Source organism: Scatophagus argus, chromosome 7 (genome assembly GCF_020382885.2).
Source record: "Scatophagus argus isolate fScaArg1 chromosome 7, fScaArg1.pri, whole genome shotgun sequence".
Lineage (NCBI taxonomy): Eukaryota > Metazoa > Chordata > Actinopteri > Scatophagidae > Scatophagus > Scatophagus argus.
In genome coordinates this window covers 20,417,663-20,441,990 of record NC_058499.1, presented here as the reverse complement: position 1 = coordinate 20,441,990, position 24,328 = coordinate 20,417,663, and the positions used below count along the sequence as shown (strand labels likewise).

Here is a 24,328-nt window from a genome sequence, read left to right as displayed (position 1 = left end):
GGAAGGAAAAAAAAGAAAAGAAGAAGAGGATCCGGACTAACCATGGCTGCAGCTGACTGTGGGACGAAGCCCCTTCAAAGTGCCATGAAAATGGCCAAAGTAGCCATCCAACTGGACGGAGAAAACAAACATCAGGTAGTGTACTACACAGCTTGACTTCAACGATAACGCGATGGGTTAATCCCGGAGGAAACGGCCTGCGGCGTCAGGGATGTAAACAGACGGAGGGGGTGGGAGCTGTTAGCTAGCTGAGCTGTCACTGCAGCATGTCTCACGTAAACACACCTGCTGACATTCAGGGCTGCAGAGAGACACCACGTTTATTTTATAAATCTCACTTACTGTTAAATGTTTGCAGTGCTAATTTTACTTTTTTTTTTTTAACTGACTACTCACTGTTCTATTAAAAATGTATGAAGTGTGTCTTCTTACTAGTATTAATATAATTTTAGAAAGGTTAGCTGGTTGCTCCAAAAGCACCTGCGCTTGGTCTGGTCTGTCTTACCTGTCTTGGCATTGACAGCACTCATTCAGATGCACCAAGTTCCGCAAATGGAGGGTGATAAATAAGAAATCGGTAGAACTGGTAAGAACAGTAAACTGGCAAGTGTCAGTGACTCATCAGTAAATGGTCTGTTGTTGAAGTCACTTGTAAAATAAAGGAAATGAACGTTGACAAAGCATAATCATCAGAGTGCATAGAAAAATTGGCACAGGGACAGTCTAACAAGCAACACATAACACGTGACGCAACTTATAAGTGGTCATTTTGACTTTTAGAACTGCATCACACCACCATAAGTCAGATACTATTAAAATGCATAAAGTGTGTTTTCTTTGCTGAGAAGTGAATATATCTAACACTGATACATTTTAAGACACATGATGCTGACAAACCAAGTTTCTCTGCACAAGCTGAACCTGAATTGATTAAATTAAACTCTGTGCTGGTACTGCTCACCAGTCAACTTTATCAACAGTAACTTTTTTTTTCTTACTGTCTGATATAATGATAAGAAGATACAACATGCTTGTGGTCTTTCTGCAGGAAGCTTACTGTGAATACCTCCGGACTATCAACTTCATATCACATGCACTTTTGGAGGAAGCTGGTGCACAAAGTAAGATCCGCATTGTGACACACTGACTTTTACGATAAAATATACAACATCAAAAATGAAACTTCCCTGTAGAGAGCTGTTTGCATCTTCTCTTCTGTATTTCAACTGAAGTATGTGGCTGGACCGTGTAGGGTCACCTCCCGAGGATGTAATTAAGGACTGACTGATGCTGCAGTCCAGGCAAAAAGCTGAGAGCTGCTAGCAAAGACGTTTTAAGTTGTTGATATGATTTGACAGACAGGACACTGTATGAAAAGACCCAATTTAGGGCAAGGAAGGTGCTAAACATTTCACTGCAGTCCGGCTGTTGACTGTGATACTGTTCTGTTGTATTATTGTTTAAAAAAAATCCAATATTTAATTGGATAAGTTGCTGGTCTGTCTTTTAAGACTTTGCTGTTCTCTGCCATGACAGCTTGCTGTTTAATGTCTTACTTGTTCATTTAGTTTTAGCTCACCAGTGCAAATTGTCTGTCTTCGTGTGTCGGCCCTGTGATTGGCTGGCGACCAGTCCAGGGTGAAGCCCGCCTCTCTCGTAGTCAGCTGGGATAGGCCTATCCCAGCTGGAAGTGTAATAATACAATGGATTTCGAAGAGGTTAACAAATGGTCTTGCTGTCTTTCGGTTTAGTGAATCTGATTTTTCTCAAGTAGTTCCAAGTACCAACTAAGACTGATGATAAGACAAGAAAGAAAGAAATCAATATATTTGACATTGTTACTGACTTTGACTTGTTGCTGTGCTATTTTGAGAGTATTTTGAGGTGAGGGTATCTTTAATTGATCTGCAAGTTGTCCCAGCGTTATTTGTGCTCCAATAGAGATTAATAAAGCCAAGAGAGAAGACTCTGAGGTTTGATGTGGCTGTCTTTGCACTGAAGGGTGTAACCAGTCTACATTTTTTTCAAGGGGACTAGCAGAAAACAAACGGCACTTCTGCCAGTGTAGTTAATCATTCTAACCAGACTTGAACTAATCAGCTTGAATACAGTAGCTGATTGTTGGCACAAAATTGAATTAGATCTCAAATGTCTTGTGACATGACCTTTACATAGTAGACTTGCATTCAATATCATCCAGGAGTGATTTTCTTAAACCGAACTTCATGACTGTGTCTTCTCTTTCTTTCTGTCTGTCTGGCTGCAGAGGATAGGGAGATGGTGGCGGTGGAGGTGGAGCGGATGTTGAGGCTGGCTGAGCAGTGTCTGGAGCGAACCAAGTCATTTATAGGAAAGAGAACTGACCCCCCTGACCTCTCTGCTTCAGTCTCCGCTTCCTCTTCCTGTTCACCTGGCCAATCAAACCCCCATCAGAATGCTGCCCTCCCAGCCTCCATTTCTGCAAACACTGGTGAATAAATCCCCTTCAATCACTGTTAGCTTAGAGCCTGCCCCCTGGGTCGCATCTCAAAACTAGCCAATGTATAGCCACATGATTTTGTTCTGTAAGCCAGTCACCTCACCCGTTTCTCTGTTTCCCCTCTGCTGTCATAGTCCCTCCATCTGATACTCCAGTTAACACAGGACATCAATCAACCAGTCCAACAAAGACCAGTCACCGCAGGGTTATGTCAGACGGTGGCGGAGAGCTCTCCCCTTTTCTGCCTCCTGAAATCTTCCAGAGACTACAAACAGTTGAATCACAGGACACAAGCAAGAAGTAAGGGACTGTTTTTATCAAGGAGGACAAATATTGCTCCAGTGCTCAATGCCAGATATTCTCAGAAGTAAACAACACAGCAGCGATAACAGATTTCTAGGAACCAGTCATTTCTAGTTTCCACAGAGCAGAATGTTGGCAACTGACCAACGAGGTCAAGCAGATTCTTACGAGCTTTAATGTTTAACTTCTCTAAATTCAGTTATCTAAAGTTTAGACCTGTGGTTGGAAGTAAAATTAAAATGATTTCCTCTGTAATACGATTTCCAAGGTTTTTAAAGGCTTCTCTCACTCATCTTCATGCTCAGAGTCATGCCATCACAGAGTCATGTTGTTTGTGCTTGTGTGTGAGAATGTCAGCCACAGCCATATTTGAAATATTCAGTAGTCTCCCCTTAAGGTATGCGTGACAGCACTTTCAAGCTGACAGGTGAGATATTATTTTATTTGCCTTTGATACACCCCCTTAAGTGACACGTGGATTGTTTGTATTTTGTGTTTGTTTGTGTGTGTACATGCGCTCCAGGGAACTGACACCCATTGAAGAGGCATCCCGTCTCAACCAGAAGCTGAAAGCCAATTATGAAGCTCGTCTGGCAAGACTCACACCTGGTCAGGCCTACCAGAAGACGTCTCTGGTATGTGAGTGAATGCACGTGTTTGTGTGAGAGACAGACAGACAGACGGACAGACCTGATGGTTTGGGTTTCAGTATCAGACTAAATATTTTGTTTACTTGAGGGTGGCAATGTGAATATTGAATATGTATGTGACATAACAGTTTTCACAATTTTGACACAAATAAAATATGAGATACAGTTAGTGAGACGGTAGCCTGTTCAGGTAAATGTCCAGTTCAACAAAAGCTTTATGTCTATGATCGCACACTTAAAGTGAAGAGTGCACCTTTCATAATTGAACACAGTATCTGTTGTCCTTCTTATAATAAACATTGATGATTGTATTTCAGACTTGAAGTAGTATAGGTAAACATGCAAATGACTGTTTCATCCTCTGTCCTCAGAGGATGTATCTTAATGACTTTGGTGATCCCCAGACTGTTCTTTTGTCATCTCAATGAGGTTAACATATGTGAAATATCTGAATGTTACCAGGCTAACAAGCTTAGCCCGGATGAGAAATGCTGTAAACATACCTACTTAACAGCAGTGTGTTTGTGTGGTAATTGTGAACAGATTAGCACGATGCCGTGGAAGCAGTGCTGTATAGCTGCTAGCATGGCCGTGGACTCTCAGTCATGTTCATGGCTGAGAATACATGCGCACATCATTAGTTAAACTCCTCACAGGCTTGTGCTTGTAGTGTCTGTCTTTGCCCTCCTGACTCATGCTGATGAAAATGAAAGTCCTGGAGGAGCAAGGTGATATGAAATACTGTAAGATAATTGTAATGTACCCTTCTAGTCTTCAGGTTCTGTATTAAAATTCATGGAGGTTTGGAAATAGTCAGCAATATGGGGTGTCTAGACAGGACACAGGAGGCAGGTGTGTCTTTTCAGGCACGAATACTGTTATATAAACCAACCATATTAAAGATCATCCCAACAGACAAAATTAATACTTACTTGTAGTCATGGATGGAGGCTGTTGTCGGCGCTTCCCCTGGGTTGCCTGGCAACTTAATGAGCTTATAGAAGCAGAGTAGGGTTTTCAAGCATTTTGTTTTGTGGCATTCATTAGGATCATCATAAAATACAATACAAACAAAATTTAAATAGGATAGATGTTAAGTAGGAAAACATTCAAAAGAGTTAAATAAAGTATAAAATCCAACCAATCATGTACATTCACTTACATATCAACCAAGGTGGGCTGGTTGATATGATTGGTTAATATGCAAAATTTCCAGCACAGTCTAGGGCACAACATCTTCATCCAAGCTGGCTGCTTAGCAGGTAGTCTCTGCCTTCGTTGGTTTCATCGGTTAGGTTTAGGCAGGAGGACTAACGATAGGTTAGGATAAGGGAAAGAATATCGGAGTAAGCCAATCAGAGGCAGAGTAGGGTGGGCCATTCCGTCGCCATCCTGGGAAAGGAAAACTCTGGGCAGGTCTTGTATTTACGTTAGGTACGTGAAGTGAGTGAGCGACCGCATGGGTTATGAAAGGCTAGATAACACCGCTGTTAAAAAAGCAGAACTTTCTTCACTCCTCGTATTCGTCTGTAGTGAACCCAATTCCAGACAGAAAAAATATGGTAAGCGAGAGGCAGAGCATTTAATCTGTAACGTTATATAAACTTTTAAACTAACTTGACATATGTTATCCCGTTATCTGTATTGTGTGCTCCTTTGGAGATTTTTTTAAATTCATGTTAACCCATCATTCAGATACGGAAAATGTTTCGGCATCAAGTGGAGCTCCGTGCATACTGGAGAAAACTAAAGGCGTTTGTAAAGGTAAAGTCCGATCAGTTAGCCAGTTAATGCTAACGTAGGGAACGTCGACCTGAACTCATCTTAAACCATTAGAGATTTTTGCTTTTCCCCCGTGTCGATGAGTATCCTTCGTTCAGGTGGTCAGCTCAGCAGGAAGATTCATAAACGCCACTAGCTGTGAGGCAATATGGCATGTTTTCATATAAGCAGTATTACATCTACAGACTTTAGTTTGGCGTGATAGTCGCCGAGTAGTGAACAGTGTTGGTGTCGGTTCAGTATATCCGCAAGACAGCTTTCACAGGTACTTTTTTGGTGCACGAAGGTTCGTAATTTTAGGATTTTGGTCTTTTTGTTTCATTGGTTTTATTATGACTTAAGTTGAAGCCCCCTTTACTGACTTTTGTTAAAGGGTTTTAGATGGTAACTGGGATGGACACTCTGGCTGCATATTTCTAACAGAATGTTTTTAGTGTGTTTCAATAGAGAAACATCTCCCACGTTATATATACAGTATATTTACATAATAGTTTTTTCTTGGCCTTATTTAACTGCATGGATGCATGTATTTGAAGTCATTTTCTCTCCTCATTTCCAATGCAGACGCTGTCACTCCAGAGGCAGATGATGGAGAACCTCATCATAGCCAAAGCCAGGCAGGATGCTGTATCCTTCTGTTGTCCAGCTGTCACTGTGTCTCCTTCTTTGTTGCTTGACAGGTGAAGGGTAGCTTGACATATATACTCACTGAAGCACTGTGTGATGCTTTATTCCCATATCTTACGTGACTTAATTTGGCCTAGTTTGATAACCTTTTCCCAGCTTTCCAAATCCTTGAAGTGGGAGTGGTGATGTGTGTGCAGGAATAGACAGATGACAAACACATAAAACCAGCAAAACCAAAGTCTTCTGAAGCTTGCAGCTCGTTTGCTTTTTGTTGATCTCTATAGACAGCTCTGTAATGGTGGCTGTCTAAACCTTAGACCTGTACAAGATATTCAGAGAAAGGAATGATCATGTTGGCGGATTTTTCTTGTTCATCAAGAATTGTAATGCTAAACGTTCTCTGATTTGTTTGGAAGTTACCTTAATGTTAATCATAACATTAGCTCCAGCGGAAGATGGAGGAGAGAAGACTTAGGCTTCAGGAAGAGGCCAACAGGTACATCACACTGAAAACCTTTGGCTGTTTTTAGTTGCCACCTTCTTTCTTTAACCACCAGAAAAATAAAAGTATCAACTATTCGTTCCTCTTTACAAGCATGCATGACACTCAAAACACAATGTGTTAAAGTTATTGTTTCATGTAGCCTGTCTTGAGTTGTGCTCACATCCTCTTACCATTCCAAAGTGCATATGAAACGCTGACTAAAGATCAAGTGGTATTATCTGCTTGTGTTGTTATCTAAGGCTAAAGCACTCACTAAATTCTTGGAGAGGATTCAACCGGTTTTTTAAATCCTTTAGAACCAAATCAATTTGAAGATAATTTGAAGTCACTTTTGTTATTTCACCAAAAACACAAGCTCAGAAATCTTCTGGAGGGAAAACCTGTTAAACCTCTTTGAATTATGATAAGCATTTAACAACAGCTACTATAAGTTAGATAGGAAGTGAGATATGATGGTAAAATACATGCACTATTTATACCATATATGACATTGAACAGGAGTGTGTTAAGCTTAGTGACCATAGCAGCAGACATACAGCATATACTGGATAAGCTACAGACCAATGAAAAAAAGAAAAGGAATTTTAAATACCCTGTGTAGTCAGTCTGTTGAAGAAGACACAGGTTTATTCTGTGGTTCCACAATGAATACAAGAAATCCACAAAAAACCCACAGGAGAGTAAACATAAATAAATATCTTGTAACTATTTGGTTCATGTGTTTGTGATTGCAGGAGATTTGCAGCATCTGGAGCAATGACTGCAGAGGAGCAAGAGCAGCGTATTCTTTATACAACTGTGCTGGAATACGAGCAAGATCATGTAAGTTTGCGGGTCAAATTCAGCATAGATCAGTTAGTTCACTTAATCAACCAATCAATATTGTTCTATGAAATTGCCGCTATAGCCAATAATTCACTTGTACGTTTTTTGTCTCATTAGGATTGGCCCAAACAGTGGAAAGCCAACATGAGAAAGAGTCCTAATGACGTCACATTGGTGTCAGGTCTAGTTTCCTACCTCCTCAGGTAACTGACTGCAACACAAGCATTTTATATACAGTTTAAGGCAATAACTATATGTTGATGGATGTTGAAGTGTTCCTGTCCCTGTTGGATCCAGTTTATAGATGCAGTGGGTCAGGGGCTGTTGTAGAGATAGGATCAGGGAGTTGAAGGGTTTTGAATTTTGATGACTTTGAATGTCCTTGCTCGACCAAACACTGCTTAATATTGCTGTTGCAACTTGAAAACCTGAAAACTAATCTGTAATTTAACAAGTTAACTTGATCTTGGTGTTGAAACTGCATTTCAGCCTGTTCTTTCTCATGTTACTCAGGAATACTACAGAGACTCGAATGCATGATACGGTTACAGTTTCTGTTATGCCATTCCTTAACCACACGACAACATATTTTGTAATATAATCAAAAGGCTGACTCAGTCTTGCTTGGTTATGTCTCATTAGCCCCGTCAATACACAGTAGCTCTGTTTGTGTCAAGATGTTTCCGATGCTTGTGTCAGTTTTTCTGTCAAATTTGTTTTTATGGGAAAGAGTTATTTCACTGTGTTGTCTGTCTCAGTCCTTCTTGATGAATGTTGCTCAGGTGACCTCAGAAAATAAAGACTGAACAGTTATAATAATAGTCAAGATTTACAATATGTTACATGAACTAACAATTATATATGAATGTGTGAATCAAAAGCAAAGATATGAAAGAAAAACTTCAACCTATATCCCTCAAACTGCCAAGTTGTTGTCCCTTACTTTACATCTGATTGGAATTTTCACACTAGTATTAACAGGACATTGAGCATTTTCAGGATGTATTGGGATGGACTAACATTTGCACTGTGTCCTCAGCCGGTCTGACCACCCAGTGGTGAAGCTGCTAAGGAAACACCAGTACCGAGTTTACAACAGGCTCTACCCCCTCGTCAGCAAAGGCATGCCCCAGAGTCCTGCCCCGTCTCTGAGGCCATCTCACAGCACTCACAACCTCCTTCATCCAGGTAGGGCCAGAGCCAGCTTTTAGTCAGCTCATATACTCCATCCAGACCTCTCACCATTCTGGACAGGTTTCCAGTCAGAATCCACAGGCAGACGATTTACCCCATATGTTTCCACATAAAACTCAACTAAACTTAAATCCTAGCCAAAGACCCACACTTAATATAATTGCATTTCAGTCTTTAGTGATATTTATCTAATTCTGAATTCATTATTTGTATTTAAATTGGTCTCTTTGGTCTCTGGTCACTTTGATCTTAAACATGCTCTGTGAATAAATTTGCTTCAACTTGAGATATTTCACTGGAAATGTGAAAAATTTGACCTGCTTATGGCATTAGAGTAAAAATCAGGGATCACCAAAATCACCTGAATCTATTCTCCAAACACCACTGATGTCTTGTAGCAAATATCACGTTGATAGTTGTTCACTCTGGGACAAAGTGGTGGACTGACTGTCCTACTAGAATTACCTTCCCTATAGCGATGCTGTTAGCATGGTTTAACTGACTGCTCATGATACTTCTGTTAAGCACAAAGTAAAGACAAAAGGATCCATGCCGAGGCTGTTCGTTAAAACACTAATGCTCACTGTCTCTATTGGGTGCCACATTAACGTCAATACATTTATGTGAAAATGTTATCGATCGTACAGAGACCCAGAGGAAGCCAGCCAGGGCTGTAGGTAGTAGCATTGGTGGCCAGAGCTTCAGCACCGGCTCTTCTCCCTCGCTCTCTCACGACCTCCACACTAACTGTGACGATGAGGAAGGGGAGGAGCCTCACGCACAGGTGACAGTGGACCGGGAGAACTCGTTTGAAGATCTGGAGCAGTTCCTGACCCAGTTGGACTGGGCACCACCCCATGGCGGCACAGATGACACTGGCTCAGATTTAGAGCTGACCTGTGATCCCTCGATGCAGGCGGAACATGATGAGGGAAGCATCCAGGAGCTGGAGATGAGAGCACTGACAGACCATTTAAAGACTATTGTCAAAGACATTCACATCGCAATTGGTGAGCATGGATTGATGCTTGTTTGCATATGTGCAAAGAAGGGGTGTTCCTAACAGCTCATTTCCCTGATGTTTAAATAGAAGTTGAAACTCAAACTACGGTAGTCAGCTAGTGTAAAAGTAAGAAGCCAGGCAGAAAACACTCAAAATTGAGCACAAATGAATTTATAAGGCCATGCATATGTTGTTGTGTATATAAGAGCCTTTTGAAACCATTTTTCACTTTCTTCAATAACAAACATTTTACCAATAAAACATGGCAGCGTTCAATTAGCGTAGCAGTAAAAAACTGTTAGTGCTCCTCTGTCCAGCACTTGTCCTCTGAGTGAAACTTCCTGTCTGTATTATTGTAAGTGACCCAAAGCACAAAAGTGGCACCTGCTGGAACCAATGTGGTATCCAACATTGTTCCATGTAGCTGTAGAAATGGCTTGTACATTAATAGAATAATAATAAGTTTAACTGAGTGCTTCTGTTGAGGGTATTGGTGTTTCATAGACTAGTCGACAGATTGTCAGCCTGTCACATTGTGTTGATTTTCAACAATTTCCTGTTGCTGTTGAAGATGTCAAGGCTGAATTTTACATACGGTGGAGGTCAGAGCTGTTGGATATTGAAAGTTAGTTGTGTTTCTTTGTTTCAGATCAGCTTCTGTCACTGTGTTTGCTATCCTTTGAGTGTCTAAACACAGCCAGCTCTAAGGACCTGTGCCTCGCCAGCATTGAAGAAGCCTTCTTCACGCCCCTCTGGAGCGCTCTGGTGGCTCTTTTCAGGTAGTGCAGCCTAAATCCTTGCAAACTGTCACACGTCTGCATACTTTAAAGTGGTGTTTTAAAATGGGCAGCTACTTAAATGAAACATGCAGTACACCATTGAGACAAAGAACTTAATTGGAGTATGAACTGAATTTGGAACTGCAAACACATGACTGCTGGTTGAATGCGGATGAATTATTTGACCAAAAATCTTACTGTACGAAATGGCCTGAACCAATTCATAAATGCAAGAGAATCAGAGAAGCAGATTATGTTGGGCTCAGCCAAGTTCAAATGAATCATTCACACTACACTCTTTCAGTTGTTTATGGTACACATGGAGGTGGTTAGAAGAGTCTCAGGCTTTTAGCATTGTTAAGGTTTATTATCATATGACATTATGAAAATCTAAGGTTTGGTATGAATTGTTTCCTTGAAGTACAGTGTGGGTCAAGGTCTCCCACTGACCAGCATGTGGCAGTGCTACTCTGGGTGTGCCAGCTTCTTGTCATTACACTCAGAGTCTTTAAAATTATCAAATATACGTACATATTGCAATGCCATATGCCAGTGTTTAATGTTATTTTCTGTTCTTCCAACGATTGTATTGGACCGGTTGGTTTGGGAGCGTTACGACAAAAATAACGATGTCAGAAACAAAGAAACGATTTCACTTGTTGGGTGTTTGTCCATCCTGTGCTTATCATTTCACTTTCTGAATATCTTTCTTTGTTGTACCTAAATTGATTCATTAATCATCGCCGGAAAAGCTGCGCATGTAGCAAATAATGTTAATTCAGTCCTTTTCATTATAATGTAGCAATTAATCATGTTATTAGTTATTCTGACATGTAGGAAAATCCCTGCTGTGAAAAGGTCAGCTTCACTCCACAGTTCCCCTTGGCCATACTGTATGTGGCCCATGGTGATGTGTCTTCAGCCCCCAGTGTGAGAACCACTGGCCTAACAAGTGACAGGTTCACTCTGTCCCCCCCGTTTAGTTTCGACCCCCTGCTGTGCCCTGACCAACCAGGAGATGTCGCAAGTGGAGCCACAAGCATGAGAACCCTTGCAGGCTTCTCACCCACAAACATTTGCTGTGTTGGAACAAATACCCAAGCCACTTGAAAGTAGACTCTGCAGTATTACAAGTTTTTTGTAAATGCCCTGTGATCAAATTGCTATTAATGTCTTATCATCTTGCCAAAAGTAAATTTTGAAATGCTTGACTCATCTGCACCCATGAAATTTGCCAAATTAAACAATCAGTAAAAGCAGCTTGACTCCAAATACCAGTCTTCTTCTATTATTCTCCCAAAATGCCTGGTAGTGTGCTTCACTTCCAAACAGCCGCTGTTGAAATGTTTTCCCTGCATGGGTTTTCTGGTAACTTTTGTCTTTCTTTCTCAGGAAGGTCCACAGAGAAAGAGAGCAGGCCTATGAGACAAGTGTAAAACTGTACCAGGATGCTTCACCTGCAGACGTTGGTGTTCCCTTGAAACTGTTCCCCCAAGACCCTGGTGCACTGCACGGTTCCTACCCCTATGAGTCTGCTGCTCAGGAGCTTAAGCTTCTCATTACGGACTGCTGTCCACAGAGGAAGCTGGAATGTCTTGGTGAGTCACACTGGGTTGATTTTATTCTTATGCACACAAAAGCTGACTTTCAGGACAGATGGCTCCTCTTGGAGTGTTTTCATTCAACCTGAAGGTGGCAATCCAACCTTTTCTACCACTGATGTCAGACTTGGTGCTGGCTCTCCTTGTCACTTCAGAATGTTTAACAGGGCGTCTTCAGTGTTGAATTTAGTTTCCTCAAAAAAGCCTTTAGAAAGTATTTTTTCACTGGTAAGTTGATTATAGGTGCACGACATCTCCTGACAGCGTATAATCAGATACAAGGACATTTTCTAACAACATGTAAATGTTGGGATCATTTTGATGTTGGATTGTGCTGCAGGAGGCTCTTCAACCCTTTTCTGTGGAGTTTCAGTCACTAACGTGTAAACCTATAGCAAACACTGTTACTTTTGCAAGCTGCAGTAGCTTAGAAGCTTATTGTCTCATAATGGGCAAATGTTAGCCAAAACTTGAACTGAATTTTTGAATTTTTTTTTTTTTTTTTTTTTTTTTTTTGGTAGCCTTGAGTTTGAGGCGTTACAGCTTGTAGAAGGCTCACCTTAAACTCAGTTTGAGGTCTGGATCTTAAAGGCATTTGTGTCCCGTTATTTAGCCAAAATCGGTTTTGCCATTATATCCCGAGAAAGTGTGCAGAGCTGATTAAATTGAGCAAGAAAAACACATTGTTGTCTGTTGATAGCAGTCCTTATTTATTAGAACACCAAGCAAGCAGATTTTGGGTCAAGTAATTATTCTTAAAAGAGGGAGGGAAAATTATGTGCATAGTCCGAAAGGGATTAAAGTTAGACTTACTGAATAGCACATCTTTAGTCACTGTTGTATTTTATTTGCAATATATTTTTCCAGTAATTTTTTCTTTTCTTTAATGTATGGTTAATATGTGGTTATCTAATCTCTGACTGATCAAATCATTCATAATAGCCCACATTTGCGTTTTTTTTTGACGGGACAAATTGCCTCCTAACCATCCTGTTTGTTTTCTCTGTCTTCAAGGATCAGTTACTTTTCATTTTGGCAAACCATTTATATGCACGGTTTCAGAACATAAATTCTTTTATATATCTCAGGGGTTTAACATGGTTTACATTTATTGCTACTACTTTGTTTTGTTACAGTGAGGACGTTACGGCTGATCTGTGCCTGTGCTGAGGATTACAGGTGTCTTCATGAGGTGGACTCTACACCCAAAACAGCCGCCATGTGAGTAAATCCTCACCTGCAACTACTCTTTGGTGTTATAAATGTCATCAATGGTAAAATAAGACACGTCATTATTGAAGTTATAATGTAATGTAATAACTTTTTTTTATTTTAACCTGAACAATCTGTTGAAGTCCAACTTATTTAAAACTCTCCAATCATAGTGTCTGGTGAAAAATGACTCCCTTGTGTTCATACAAAATGGGAAGCAAACTTTTCAACATGCCCGATTACATACGAAGTCGAGCAAAGTATATTTGTGTGAGATAGTGTATTATATTTGTATATATAATACATATATAATATATTTGTTATTCTTCTATTTGAATTCATCCAAAGTACACCTCATTACACCATTAGGTCCATGCTAACGACAAGGGAGGGAAAGACCAGTGGAAGTACACAAACATCATTTTAGGCCTCTCTGCCTTGGTAGCTGCCCTGTCAGGATTCATCAGTGCTCAGCTAAGTCTGGCACAGCAGGGGCTCTCCTAGGTCTGTTGCCCCCTATAGAGTGTCTCTTCCTGTCCAGGCCTAAAAGTGGGTCGTCTTGTCTGGGTTTGGAACAGACCCAGAGTCCAACAAGAGGCTTGTGGTTTGAGGCATCCTTGTTGATGCACCAAGAATCAGACAAAGGCTCGGAGGGTTTTAACACACACACTGGAGAACATTCAGTACAGTGTGGACTCAGTTGGAATTGTTCTGTGTTGGCAAAGTTTGACTGAAAACCTGATAATAAATAGATGCAGAGGAAACTGGTTTTACTGTGTATCTTCTCATTGTGGCTTCACATGATCTCCTGAACCACATCCAAGACAGGAAGCAGTAATGTGCTTATGATCAGCCTCATCAGTGCCTGCTTTAAGTCTCATCTGTGAGATAGTGGACTGAGAATATTTTTGCATCACTATTGAGGGTGACACTAATAGCGAACACCTTTAAAACGACTTTAAAAAAAGCAAAAAAATACAAAGCTGAGAGCAAACATTTTTTCCCATTCTGGGTGGGGATCTCCTAGAATAGGAATGTTTACTGACTTTCAATGTGTGTATATGTACACATTTTTAATACTTACAAAAATGTTTCGTCCGTAGTGAAACCAAACACCCACTGTCTGGAGAAGGAACATGATTTTTTCATTTTGGATGTTTTTCCGTCTAAAGAGCTATCTGATATCCTTCTTTTTTCCCACACTCTTGCCCTCGTCCCCTTTTCTCCTTTGTTGCAACCACTAATGTTTTTTGAGACTGGCTGTCTCCTGCTCCATATCTGTCTCCTTTTATTGGTGTGTGCACGAAGTGATCAGAGACGGCAGAGTAGAAGAGTTGACTGGGTAGAGCATTTGCTCAGAGCTTTTTATCCAAAAAACTTTTGACATTGAAGGATTTTTGTGTGTACTCCCGGGTATGCTAAAATATACAAATCGGTAACAAAATGTTGTTCCAAGAAATGAAAACTGAATCATGCCATGTGAAATTTGTTTTGTTACCTGGTAACATGAGTCAAACATGGCCAAAACAGAAGGTGATTTTTTTTTTCCTTGTTGATATTTTAAAGACCAAGAATACAATCACGTCTGACATTCCAAGATATATAATCGTTATTGCAGTTTAGGAGAAAAAAAAAAAATCAAAACTCAGATTTCAAATGCAAACTGCTAACTGCTAAACTGCGCTGCTAATTCATCACAGATCCATTTAATTTAACTGCCCGCTCTACTTCAGTAAAACTTTCTCGAGTGAAATTAAAATTTTGACTTTAAATTTGGCTCCTTTAAGAGACCAAATTTGGACTGCGCATTTTCCTGCCTTCAGTCTGCCAGCTCGGTACTGGCCCATATGTGACTGCTAATCTTAGTCATCTAAACAGAGGCCGCATTTCTGCGTGTCACTGACTCACAGAAAGTGTTTTTGATCAAAGCCTGACTGATGGATGGAAGCGAATTTATAGCTGATCTCAGTGTTCTGCTGACAGACGAGCTCATCAGATTTCAGCAGGATTTATCTGTTATACACTTAGATCATTATTTCTGCTCCATGCCCACCCCCCCAACACACACACACACAAACCTTAGTTTCTAATTTCTCACACACAAACATACTTTTTTGTACTCGCTGCCTTCCTTTATTCATTGACCAGCATTTCCGTTTTTGTCAGTTCTTTGTTCTTGACCAACTAGGAGCTCATTTGTTCTCTCATGTCCTTTTGTTCTCTTTTCTATTGTGCTACTAAATTGGTCACCACTCTTGCTCCGTATCCTGTTGATTATGATACCCCCCCCCCCCCCCCCCCCCCCGCCCATTGATGCTGTTTTCTGTCTTGTTTTATCCACCATTAAGTTGGAATGCATTGCAAGCCAACAATGGACAGTGATCTCCTTACTGATGGTATTTCTGCATGTGGGACAAGTGTATTGGATCCCTGGAATGCAGAGACACCAGTTTTCGTGTGAGAGGATCGATGTGTGTTTACAGTAGTGAACTCCAGAAGATTATAGTTTGGGGTTGCAGTTGTGTATGTGTGTGTGTGTGTTTGTGTGTGTGGGAGGTCCAGCTCTCAGTGGTTACATGAGCCTGTCCGCACCTTCCAGAACCTGCAGGAGAAGAATATCCAGTTGCATGCGGCCGGGTCAGTCAAGGGCCAGCAACCTACCTTCTCACGCAAACTTGCAAGCAAGCAGTTAGGCCTGCGTGTAAGTCCTGATAAACAAACGGTCACTGTCTGCACACAGGGAGAATGCTATCAGCCTGTCATCATCTCCCAGGCTGCAATTTGTTCTCCCAACAGATCTCATGGAGAGAAAAAAAGCTTTATCATTTCCATCCCTCGAACACACATCCCATTAAGAGCTACTCTTCATTTAGTTTCCATTCAGCCCCCAGGGGAGTGCATGCCATCATACTCTGTAAATGTCACTCTCTATTTTTTCCCCTTGAGCTCTATTTATTTACTTCTCCTTTCCTTTTTTACTTGACATCTCCTTCCTCCTCTCGTGTGACAGCGGTGCAGATGACCTGTTGCCCATTCTGTCCTTTGTGGCTCTGCGGTGCCAGTGTCCTCAGCTGGTGTCTGAATGCGCTGCTTTGGAGGAGTTCATTCATGAAGGGTGAGTCATCATCATGGAAAAGGATGCTGAATGAACATCTCCTTTGTTTACAGCAAACGCACAAAAATTTTACTGATTCCACTGGACATGACTGCATTGCGTATTGGCTGTGATACAGCTGCCGGAGTTGATTGAGGTCATTCTAGACGTGGCTGTGATTCTGCCAATTTCACCACAGCGCTTTTTAGAAGCAACTCAGAAGCAGCTCTCTGCTCTGCTTCACTTAAAATATGCACCTAGTCTATTGTCAACAGAAGCTGCGATCTGCACAGGAAGTCAGACACAGGAGCAGCATAGAGCATTGGGTTCATACATACAAAATACAACACCTGGTGCAGACTCCTGAACAAATATATCGCAAGAAAACAGACCAATCAAATAAAGAAATCGTTTAATTATGTAGTCTAGTTACCCAAGCGCAAAAATCAAGAAAAGAAATTACTGAGTCAACAAAATGTGAACAAATTAACAGAACTGGGCAGGCAAAACACCTAGCCTCTAAAAAGCCCCTGGTGACGGATGAAGCTGTGTGGAGGACAGAACAAAGTGAGTGAGTCAATGTTGGACTTGTGGAGAGTCATCAGGTGGTGAGAAACACACCACACACACTCTGTCTGCTGGATGTGTAAATAGGCATGTGTTGCTAATACACGTTCCATAACTATTTTGTAAATCAGTAATATTTCAAATGTTTGCAGCTTTTAATTAGGATGAGACAGTACCAAGACTTCTTTTTTTTTTCTTCTTTTCTTTACAGACTTGTAATAATGATAAAATGATAAAATCATTCATGTACACAGTGGAATTAAAAGGCCTTCTGTACACCAGCATTATAGTACTTGTTAATGAAAGACTGATACATTACATTGTACTGTTTGTCCACCAGAAAACACTGACAGGTTTTCGAGTTCAAGTTGTTTGGGTTAATACACCCTTGTCACTCTTCTTTGATGTTGCCATTATAATCATATGTGGAAAAAAAATAGCATAATAATTTGTAATATGCCGTTTTTAATCCGATAACCAGCTTACTCTTTTCTGGTGTTGACACGTGCACACTGTCTTAAAATAATCTTGTAAACAGGATGTACAGCTGCTTCACCAAGGCTGAATGCGTGTTAACAAATGCAAAGACAAGCAGTGTATCAGAAGAGTGTATCAGAAGAGTGATGCTCATACTGAGCATCATTGCGTGTGAGTTCAGCCCACACCCAAGATGTCTGCTTACCGCCGTAACGACTTTTGGTTGTAAAAGCCAGCCACTTCGATTGCCAGTGACCAAGGAATGTCAGGATATTTGGGTTTTGGTTTTTCTTCTCTATAAAAATACAAATAAAGTCCCACTTGATGTTTATTTAGTTCAGTGGGTTGGAAGGGTTCGTGTGAAGGGAGAGGAACACAGACAGGTCGCAGTCTATGAGAGGGTTGATATGCTCTGGTTCTCCTGAAGAGGTGATTCAGAAGAGTCTTTAAAATGATTGGTTGCGTCAGCTGTCAGTCAATGTATATCATATTTCTTGTCAAAGTATATAATACCATGACTGCACTATATAAAGCCTCAGAATGGTAAGATGAGACAGTGTTACTTTATTTAGCATGATACAAAAAGAAACTACCCTCAGTGAGATCTGGTGAGGTATAATATTTCTTTTTATTATTATTATTATTATTATTTATTTTGACACCTGAATTTAATTTTTAGTTTGATCCACAAAAACACTATTTTTGTTAATGAAATTTTACATATGTTTTATTTAGATATTTCCTCGTCAGCCACAAACATTCATTGCCAATATCTTGCCAATATCATGCCTGTTGTACTAGGCATTAGTACATTATAAAAGGGGGCAAACTAAAAGTAATGCGAAAGCTCTTTGAAATTCATATCCTCTATTACTTAAAGCAGTCATCTCACATAAACAGGAAACTGAGCAAAAATTTGGAAAACAACGTCCTTGGTAGATGAATTCAGTTCATAATAGCCCACAGCATGAACATTGATGTATAGTGGAAAGCTAACACCACGTTTGCTATATTTTATTTGCAGGTTCTAAATCACAGTCAAGCGATAAGCATCTTCTTATCTCCCTTCCTTTCTCAGTCCTCTCACTTTTCGTGTCTGTCTGTGCAGTGCAGACTCCTGGCTGCAGTCGGCTCTCGTGCCTCGCTCTCGTTAGTTAAAGGTCAGCCAGAGTTGACTCGTTGTCCAGCCCCGTTCTGTCTCCTGTCTGCTGAACAAACCTCATCACTTCTCACATGTCGACCCTCCATCTGCCGCTCCGCCCTGTCCTCGTGCTGCCCACCCTTTTAATGAAAGTTCAATGGGTCTAAAAGGGGATTAAAAAAAAGGCAGATCTCTTTCACAAAATAATGTTGATGTCACAGTATCAGTGAAATGAATAAATTGGGGCTCTATTCTGTGATTGGATGTTTGGGATTTTTGTGGACAGCCCTGCCTCATTTTGTTCAGTTCTGTCAGAATGAAGAAGTTCTGCCTGTGTCCTTATTTGGCCTCTTAACTGTTTTGACCTCAAAAAGTTAAAGTAAATGGATGAGATAACCATCAAGTTTAATGTGTCATAAATGTCTTGTTATCAACTAACGTGTGCTTTTTTTCCAGCTATTTAATAGGCGAGGAAGGCTACTGTCTGACCTCCATGCAGAGTGCCTTAGTCTACATTGAGTCACTACATACAGGAAGAGCTCACCTTCCTGCAGACTAGCTCATTTGACACAGGTAAAGTGAAGTCAATACTTGGCTGATCTTTGTGTGAAGTAAGATGAAAGGATATGTAATGAAAACGAAATAAAATTCATATAAAAATCTGTTCTTACAACTTTAAGACTTGCTTTACTTTCCAAGAAATGATTCACTTGAACCTAAACTGAAGTTCAGGTGATAGCGAAACACACCTTGACTGTCCCAGCTCGGTCTTCTTAGAATACAGAGAGCATCTATTTGCAGCACCAGCTTAAATAGATGCTTCATGTACGTCATAATTTCTTGGCGCTCAGTCAAGTGTCAGAACTATTTTTGTGATATTGCGGATAAAGTTTATGCCATTTCCCCTGAAATTGGATATGTGTAGGTGGATAGAAAACACATGGGTAGACGTGTTGCAAAATGGGCTTTATGTCTTCAGTCAGGTTAATATATTGCAGAACACTTGGATTACCATGCACGCGCTCCCTGCTGTGGTCTGCTACCCCTCTACATTATAGATTGCGCGGCCAGTGCACTCTGGAGTCGTAACTTTAGACTGTGTGCTTCTCCACAAGCTGTTTTTACATGTCTGAGGGATATTTGGTGACTTCTTTTCTGAGATGTAAATAGTTTGAGAGAAGGCTGAGATGGACCCATAGATGCAAACTCCTTGTTGCGAATAAGTTAATGATTTAAAATGACCAGTGTGTCAGAGTGCAGACGCACTGGTCTTGTTCATTTTGTACAGAGAGCAGGAGTTCTGGATATGTGGTGCACGATGGATACGGCATGTCGAGTTGATGAACAGGTTGGTTTATCTTGATTTGCGTAATCACAATTTGACCTTCATATGATATGCGAGGGAGTCCACTGAGCAGACTCATGAAAATCTGATCAAATCCAAATTCTGACACTGACACTTATATTTTAGAGTATGCCATGCTGAAAACGGATGAGCCAAAATCCAAGCGCCACCCAAGTGTGGCTACCAGATGCAACTCTTAGTTGTTGGTATGATCAGATGCTTCCTCGCCCCATTCTGTGTGTTTGCACAATCACTCAGTTTGTTTGTTAGACCTGATCTGAGAACAGACTTAACTGTGAAGCACATGCCACTCCTTAAAGCAGTTTTGCCAGCAGTTATGACGAGAGTGTGAGAAAGATGAATGGAGTGAAGTAGACTGAGATCGAAGTGTTAAACTCAGGGTTGAGTGTCTCGCTGAATGGCTTGTCTGGCCCTCAAGGGGCAAGCCACACTGCTGCTCGGTGGGACGGGCCGCAGTGACACTACATGTTATAAATTGTGACGTCCTCAACTGGCATCCCCCAAAACTCCCAGTGACACAATGATTCCACTACAGCCAGATATTTAACTTTGCAGACTGCTGTGCTCCGCAGAACCGTCACTCATCCGCCAGGAGGCTGGAGTGAAAAGTGCAGCCATTCCGCACATTCATACATGTATGACTTTACATGTCTTCACACTCACATGAAATAGATTTTGATCATATTATTATCTAATAAGGATATAAATTATATACAGTTAGTTCTTGCCAGAGCTTCAGCAGGTAAAAGCAGGCCTCGATTTAGATCAGTGCCCTTGGTTCTGATTGGTTAGAGGAAGGAGGGCAGTGGTTTACACCATTATGTGCCACACTGAATTGATCCCACTGACAAATGTTGTTTGTATATGCAAAGCTGATGTCTTATTCCTCTTTGAATTTGAAGTCATTGTTGTATAAACACTACTGCATGGACCCGAATATATACTTGGGACTAAGAGTGTTGCGTTATGGATTGTTTGTAGCTTTAATGTTGCCGGATTTTTCTTAAAGTCTGTTGATTCTGTGTCTTTAAAGTGTTTAGCTAACACAGTTGACTTAAAGGAGTATCTGATGGCATTCAACATGTGTTGCTGCCACAGAGGTTTTAAAAATTGTGAAAGTGGAAAAGAGTCAAAATTCTTCTCTGGTTAAAATAAATGTGACAATGTGAGAGTATGTAACTGGTAAACTGGATTGAATTACAACATGTCTGCTAACATGATGCTTTTTTGCTTGTCCTCTTGTGTTTGCAGAGGATGCATTTAGGAGCAGCACTGGGTGTAGGTGAGCCACATTTTGGTAGGCATCAGAACCCAATGCAAAATCACTGTAATTAAGTAGTTTTTTTTTTTTTTTTTTTTTTTTAAAAAGGTGTGTAAAAATGCGCTTCAGGTCATGGATAAAAGGTCAGCTGAAACGCCTCCTGTGTAGACTTGAAAACATGATAAGCCACACAAATGTGGGATTTAATTTGATGCTTTCATGACAATATTTTGTTTGAGTAATGTTTGCTAAAAAATTATATTGGCCAGCACTAATGCTTCACTTTAGACTGAGTTAAGTCAAACACAGGATTCTTCCTTTTAAGAAAAGAACAAAATCACTAACAGCAAATGTTTCCTTTCCTTCTCTTTGTTCTTTTCTTGGCCAGTACTGGGAATAATGTATTCCATTTTGTGTTGTAGGCTGCTGCAGAAACAAGAGACCCTCCCGATGGTTCATCCCACATTTTGTGCTGCATTACAGTTGAACCTTCAGCTCTTTGCAGGTTGTGCAGATGCATGTTGTCTTATACACATGCACACTTGTACAGACTTTATATGTCAGAGACAAACTTCCGTTTGTTCTGTTTCCAACAGATGGAATAAACCAGTGCCTATGAGTTGTTTCTAACCAAATCTCCTGCGTGGAGCCAAACTGGGCTCTGCTGGGACCTGAAAGGGTGTGTTCTTTTGCTGCTTAACTAGCACTGGGTTTTTAAAGGGACTATTGTGTTTGGGTTGTTTGGATTGGAGCTGTGTTAGGGATCCTTTGGAAGTGATGCCATATTGATTCATTATGACTATATGAATACCTACAGGAAAAACCTGCAATATGGTTCACAAATGAGGGGTTGTGTTTGTAAGCCATACTGCAGGTTCATGTTGATTTTTTTTTTTTCCTCTTTTAATCCATGTACTCTGTGGCAGCACACAAACTCATAAATTAGACAGCGTGTTTGTGCGTTTGTTTTGTTTGATTTTAAGACTGGTGGCAAAATCCGTGCACAGACTGTGAATTAAAAAAATAGGGATTTATGCACTTTGGGTGTTGAAGCCTTCCAGCATGGGGCTACACTGAATGATGGGCTTGTGTTCAGACAGTACATCTATTTGCAGTCAGACTAGCCTACAGGTCGGAGACCGCGTTTTTTTAGAGATGCCGTACAACTGGGACAATGAGACACTGGAAGAGGAGTGCAGAAATAACTGCTGTGGGCTGAAAATTCCAGTTTGTGGCATCTGTTGACAGTCACTGTGTTTGCATGTTACAACATATTGGTTAACATTTAAGGCAGGTGTACAGGAATATGGTTAGGTAGTGCTTACTGTGGGTAGTAATACTGTTGCACTTTGTTAGTGGGTCCACTTTTAAAGTGTGTGTGTGTGTGTGTGTGTGTGTGTGTGTGTGTGTGTGTGTGTGTGTGTGTGTGTGTGTGTGTGTGTGTGTGTTGCTTGTAAGACAATGTAGCAATGCAGCCAGGCCACAGGGACTGCACATACATGTGACCATCTTCTGGCCATTTTTATTTGTGATGTTGTGTTCAATATGCAACAGTTAGTAAATTTGTTTTTGCTTCTTTGACTGAATGCATACACTTCTTCAGCTTATATTCATCTATAACACCAAGGTTCAAAACCAACAGGCTCTCCAAAGGAAAACTAAAAGAAGCTCATTTCCAGTGGTAGATCTTGTGGCACTTAAAAAATATTAGCTATAAAGTGTGAAGGGATCGTATCGTGTTGGTTTGACATGACTGGACAGTGTTCTTTAAGGATATTTGACATTTTTTAAATGAAGTCCTTCAAGCATGTAGACACCAGAATGGATGTTTACCTGAAAGTGTTTTTTTTTGTTTGTTTTGTTTTGTTTTTTTGAGGTTATGAGGAAATCATGTTTACTTGAGTGACCCTTTTCTGAAGAACTTTTTGTGCTTTTAAGTTTTTAGCTTGTGTTCATCCTTTCCGGGCCGCCACTGGTTTCCATTGATTTACCACAGTGGACAAATCAACTTTCAAATTCTAGAAATTTGCGTTGGTCTTTGTTGGTGTCCAAGTTGTGCTGTGGTTGCCCTAATGCAGTTTAAACATCAAAATGAATTTAAGTTCATGCTGTTGTGGCACCTTGTTGTGCTGATATTAAAGTCTAACACCTGACAACTGCTGCAAGCTAACAACTGTAAGACTGTGTTGTTGGACGAAAAAAGGATGTGATCACTGAAATTGTACTTCATATACTTCATGAAATGATACTTCTAAAATATGCAAATATATTGTTGAGGTTGTGTTTTGAAGACACACCTAAAGGAGGCTACAGTTTTATATGTTGTTTTTATTTGTTTGTTTGCTTGAATATCCTATTTAATTTTTATTTGTATGGGTTCTAAAAGATGTGAAAAAATGTCTTAACAACTGTTTATGGGTTTATGACTACTATCTACATTTAGTGATATTAACACCAAAAACAGATTTATGTCTATGTAATAAATGTTTATGTAAATGTAATAAAAATGTCAGGATGCTGTGGTAGGTTAAGTGGACTGGACCACGACATTAATGTAAATGATCTATTGTACATTTTGCATAGCTTTTGAGAACCGTTATTTCAATACTGAACAGTTTTACTGTGAAGGGTGTGTTAGAATGACGAATGTCTGTTTGAGAGATGTGTCAATAAAGAGAACAGAGAAATGTTTAAATCATCTCATGTGAGTCTTTGGACTTCTGACTTCAGCCCCATCACAAAGCAGGTTCAGCACACTCAGCAGCAGGACATCTGAGGATGAAGAACCGTGTAGATGAAGTCAATTTCAGAAGCAAATGGATGCTTTCTTTGACAATGAAAGAGTGTCATCATAAGGATTTTAGAAGAGAACTTGCAGGTTATTTTAATTTCACAATGAAGAAATAACTTTTACACGATATATTGTACAACAACTTAAGTTTGTACGCCAATAGAGAATCAATACTGTGAACCAAAAGCAGGCCAGGCTGTTTAATGACGTATGGTTTCAGAACACGGGGTGTTTAATTTGACGTGACGATGGGAGTTAATTATTTGAACTGTAAAATGCACTAAATAACACTATGAATAACTGCTGTAAATCCAGTATAAATGCTGGCTCAGCATTAACACTGCACAACTCATTATGCTGAAAACTGTTCATGCAGTTAAAGCTGTTTTTCAAAACATGGGGAGGTTTCATTTTCACAGCAGGCTCATGGTTATCAGTGAACCACACCAAGCACACATCCCACTCACTATTAATGCAATTAAATCTGCTTTGTCTCTTGTGAGAAAGGCATATGAGTAAAATAACAATGAAAAGGGCAGTAGATTCATTCATCTAAAGCAGGAACAGACAGAAAATGACCATTTTACATTTTGCCCTTCAAACAATGAGGACTCACACTGGATGTGTGCTCTTTCTGTTTCCTGAGAGAACTTGTTGACCTGTTTCATTAG

The 24,328-nt window shown here is 40.3% G+C and overlaps 1 protein-coding gene across 5 annotated transcripts; it reads left to right on the top strand.

Annotated features, from left to right (window-relative positions):
* On the top strand, positions 1-23,061 carry vps9d1 (VPS9 domain containing 1). Of its 5 annotated transcripts, none has more exons than XR_006843742.1 (19): positions 1-135; positions 1,049-1,121; positions 2,267-2,470; positions 2,614-2,779; positions 3,306-3,417; positions 5,779-5,841; positions 6,285-6,337; positions 7,081-7,168; positions 7,289-7,374; positions 8,211-8,359; positions 9,013-9,375; positions 10,018-10,147; positions 11,540-11,745; positions 12,885-12,969; positions 15,971-16,075; positions 18,696-18,812; positions 19,485-19,587; positions 20,857-20,887; positions 21,289-23,061. XR_006843742.1 is itself a non-coding variant. In XM_046393162.1 (18 exons), exons 1-16 carry the CDS (start codon positions 43-45, stop codon positions 18,796-18,798), a joined length of 2,079 nt encoding a protein of 692 aa, XP_046249118.1. In that variant the 5' UTR covers positions 1-42; the 3' UTR covers positions 18,799-18,812; positions 20,857-20,887; positions 21,289-23,061. The 5 variants fall into 5 exon arrangements, 2 of the variants coding, with proteins under 2 accessions (XP_046249118.1, XP_046249119.1); XR_006843741.1 differs by having other exon boundaries at positions 20,857-20,902; XR_006843740.1 differs by lacking the exon at positions 19,485-19,587 and having other exon boundaries at positions 20,857-20,902.
* Positions 23,062-24,328: the final 1,267 nt, after the last annotated feature.

Bases quoted from the DNA above. Each gene is read 5' to 3' on its own strand.
- vps9d1 (XM_046393162.1), top strand. From the start codon at position 43: ATGGCTGCAGCTGACTGTGGGACGAAGCCCCTTCAAAGTGCCATGAAA. The intron at 136-1,048 runs GTAGTGTACTAC...GTCTTTCTGCAG, and splicing joins ACGGAGAAAACAAACATCAG to GAAGCTTACTGTGAATACCT. The intron at 7,169-7,288 runs GTAAGTTTGCGG...TTGTCTCATTAG, and splicing joins TGGAATACGAGCAAGATCAT to GATTGGCCCAAACAGTGGAA.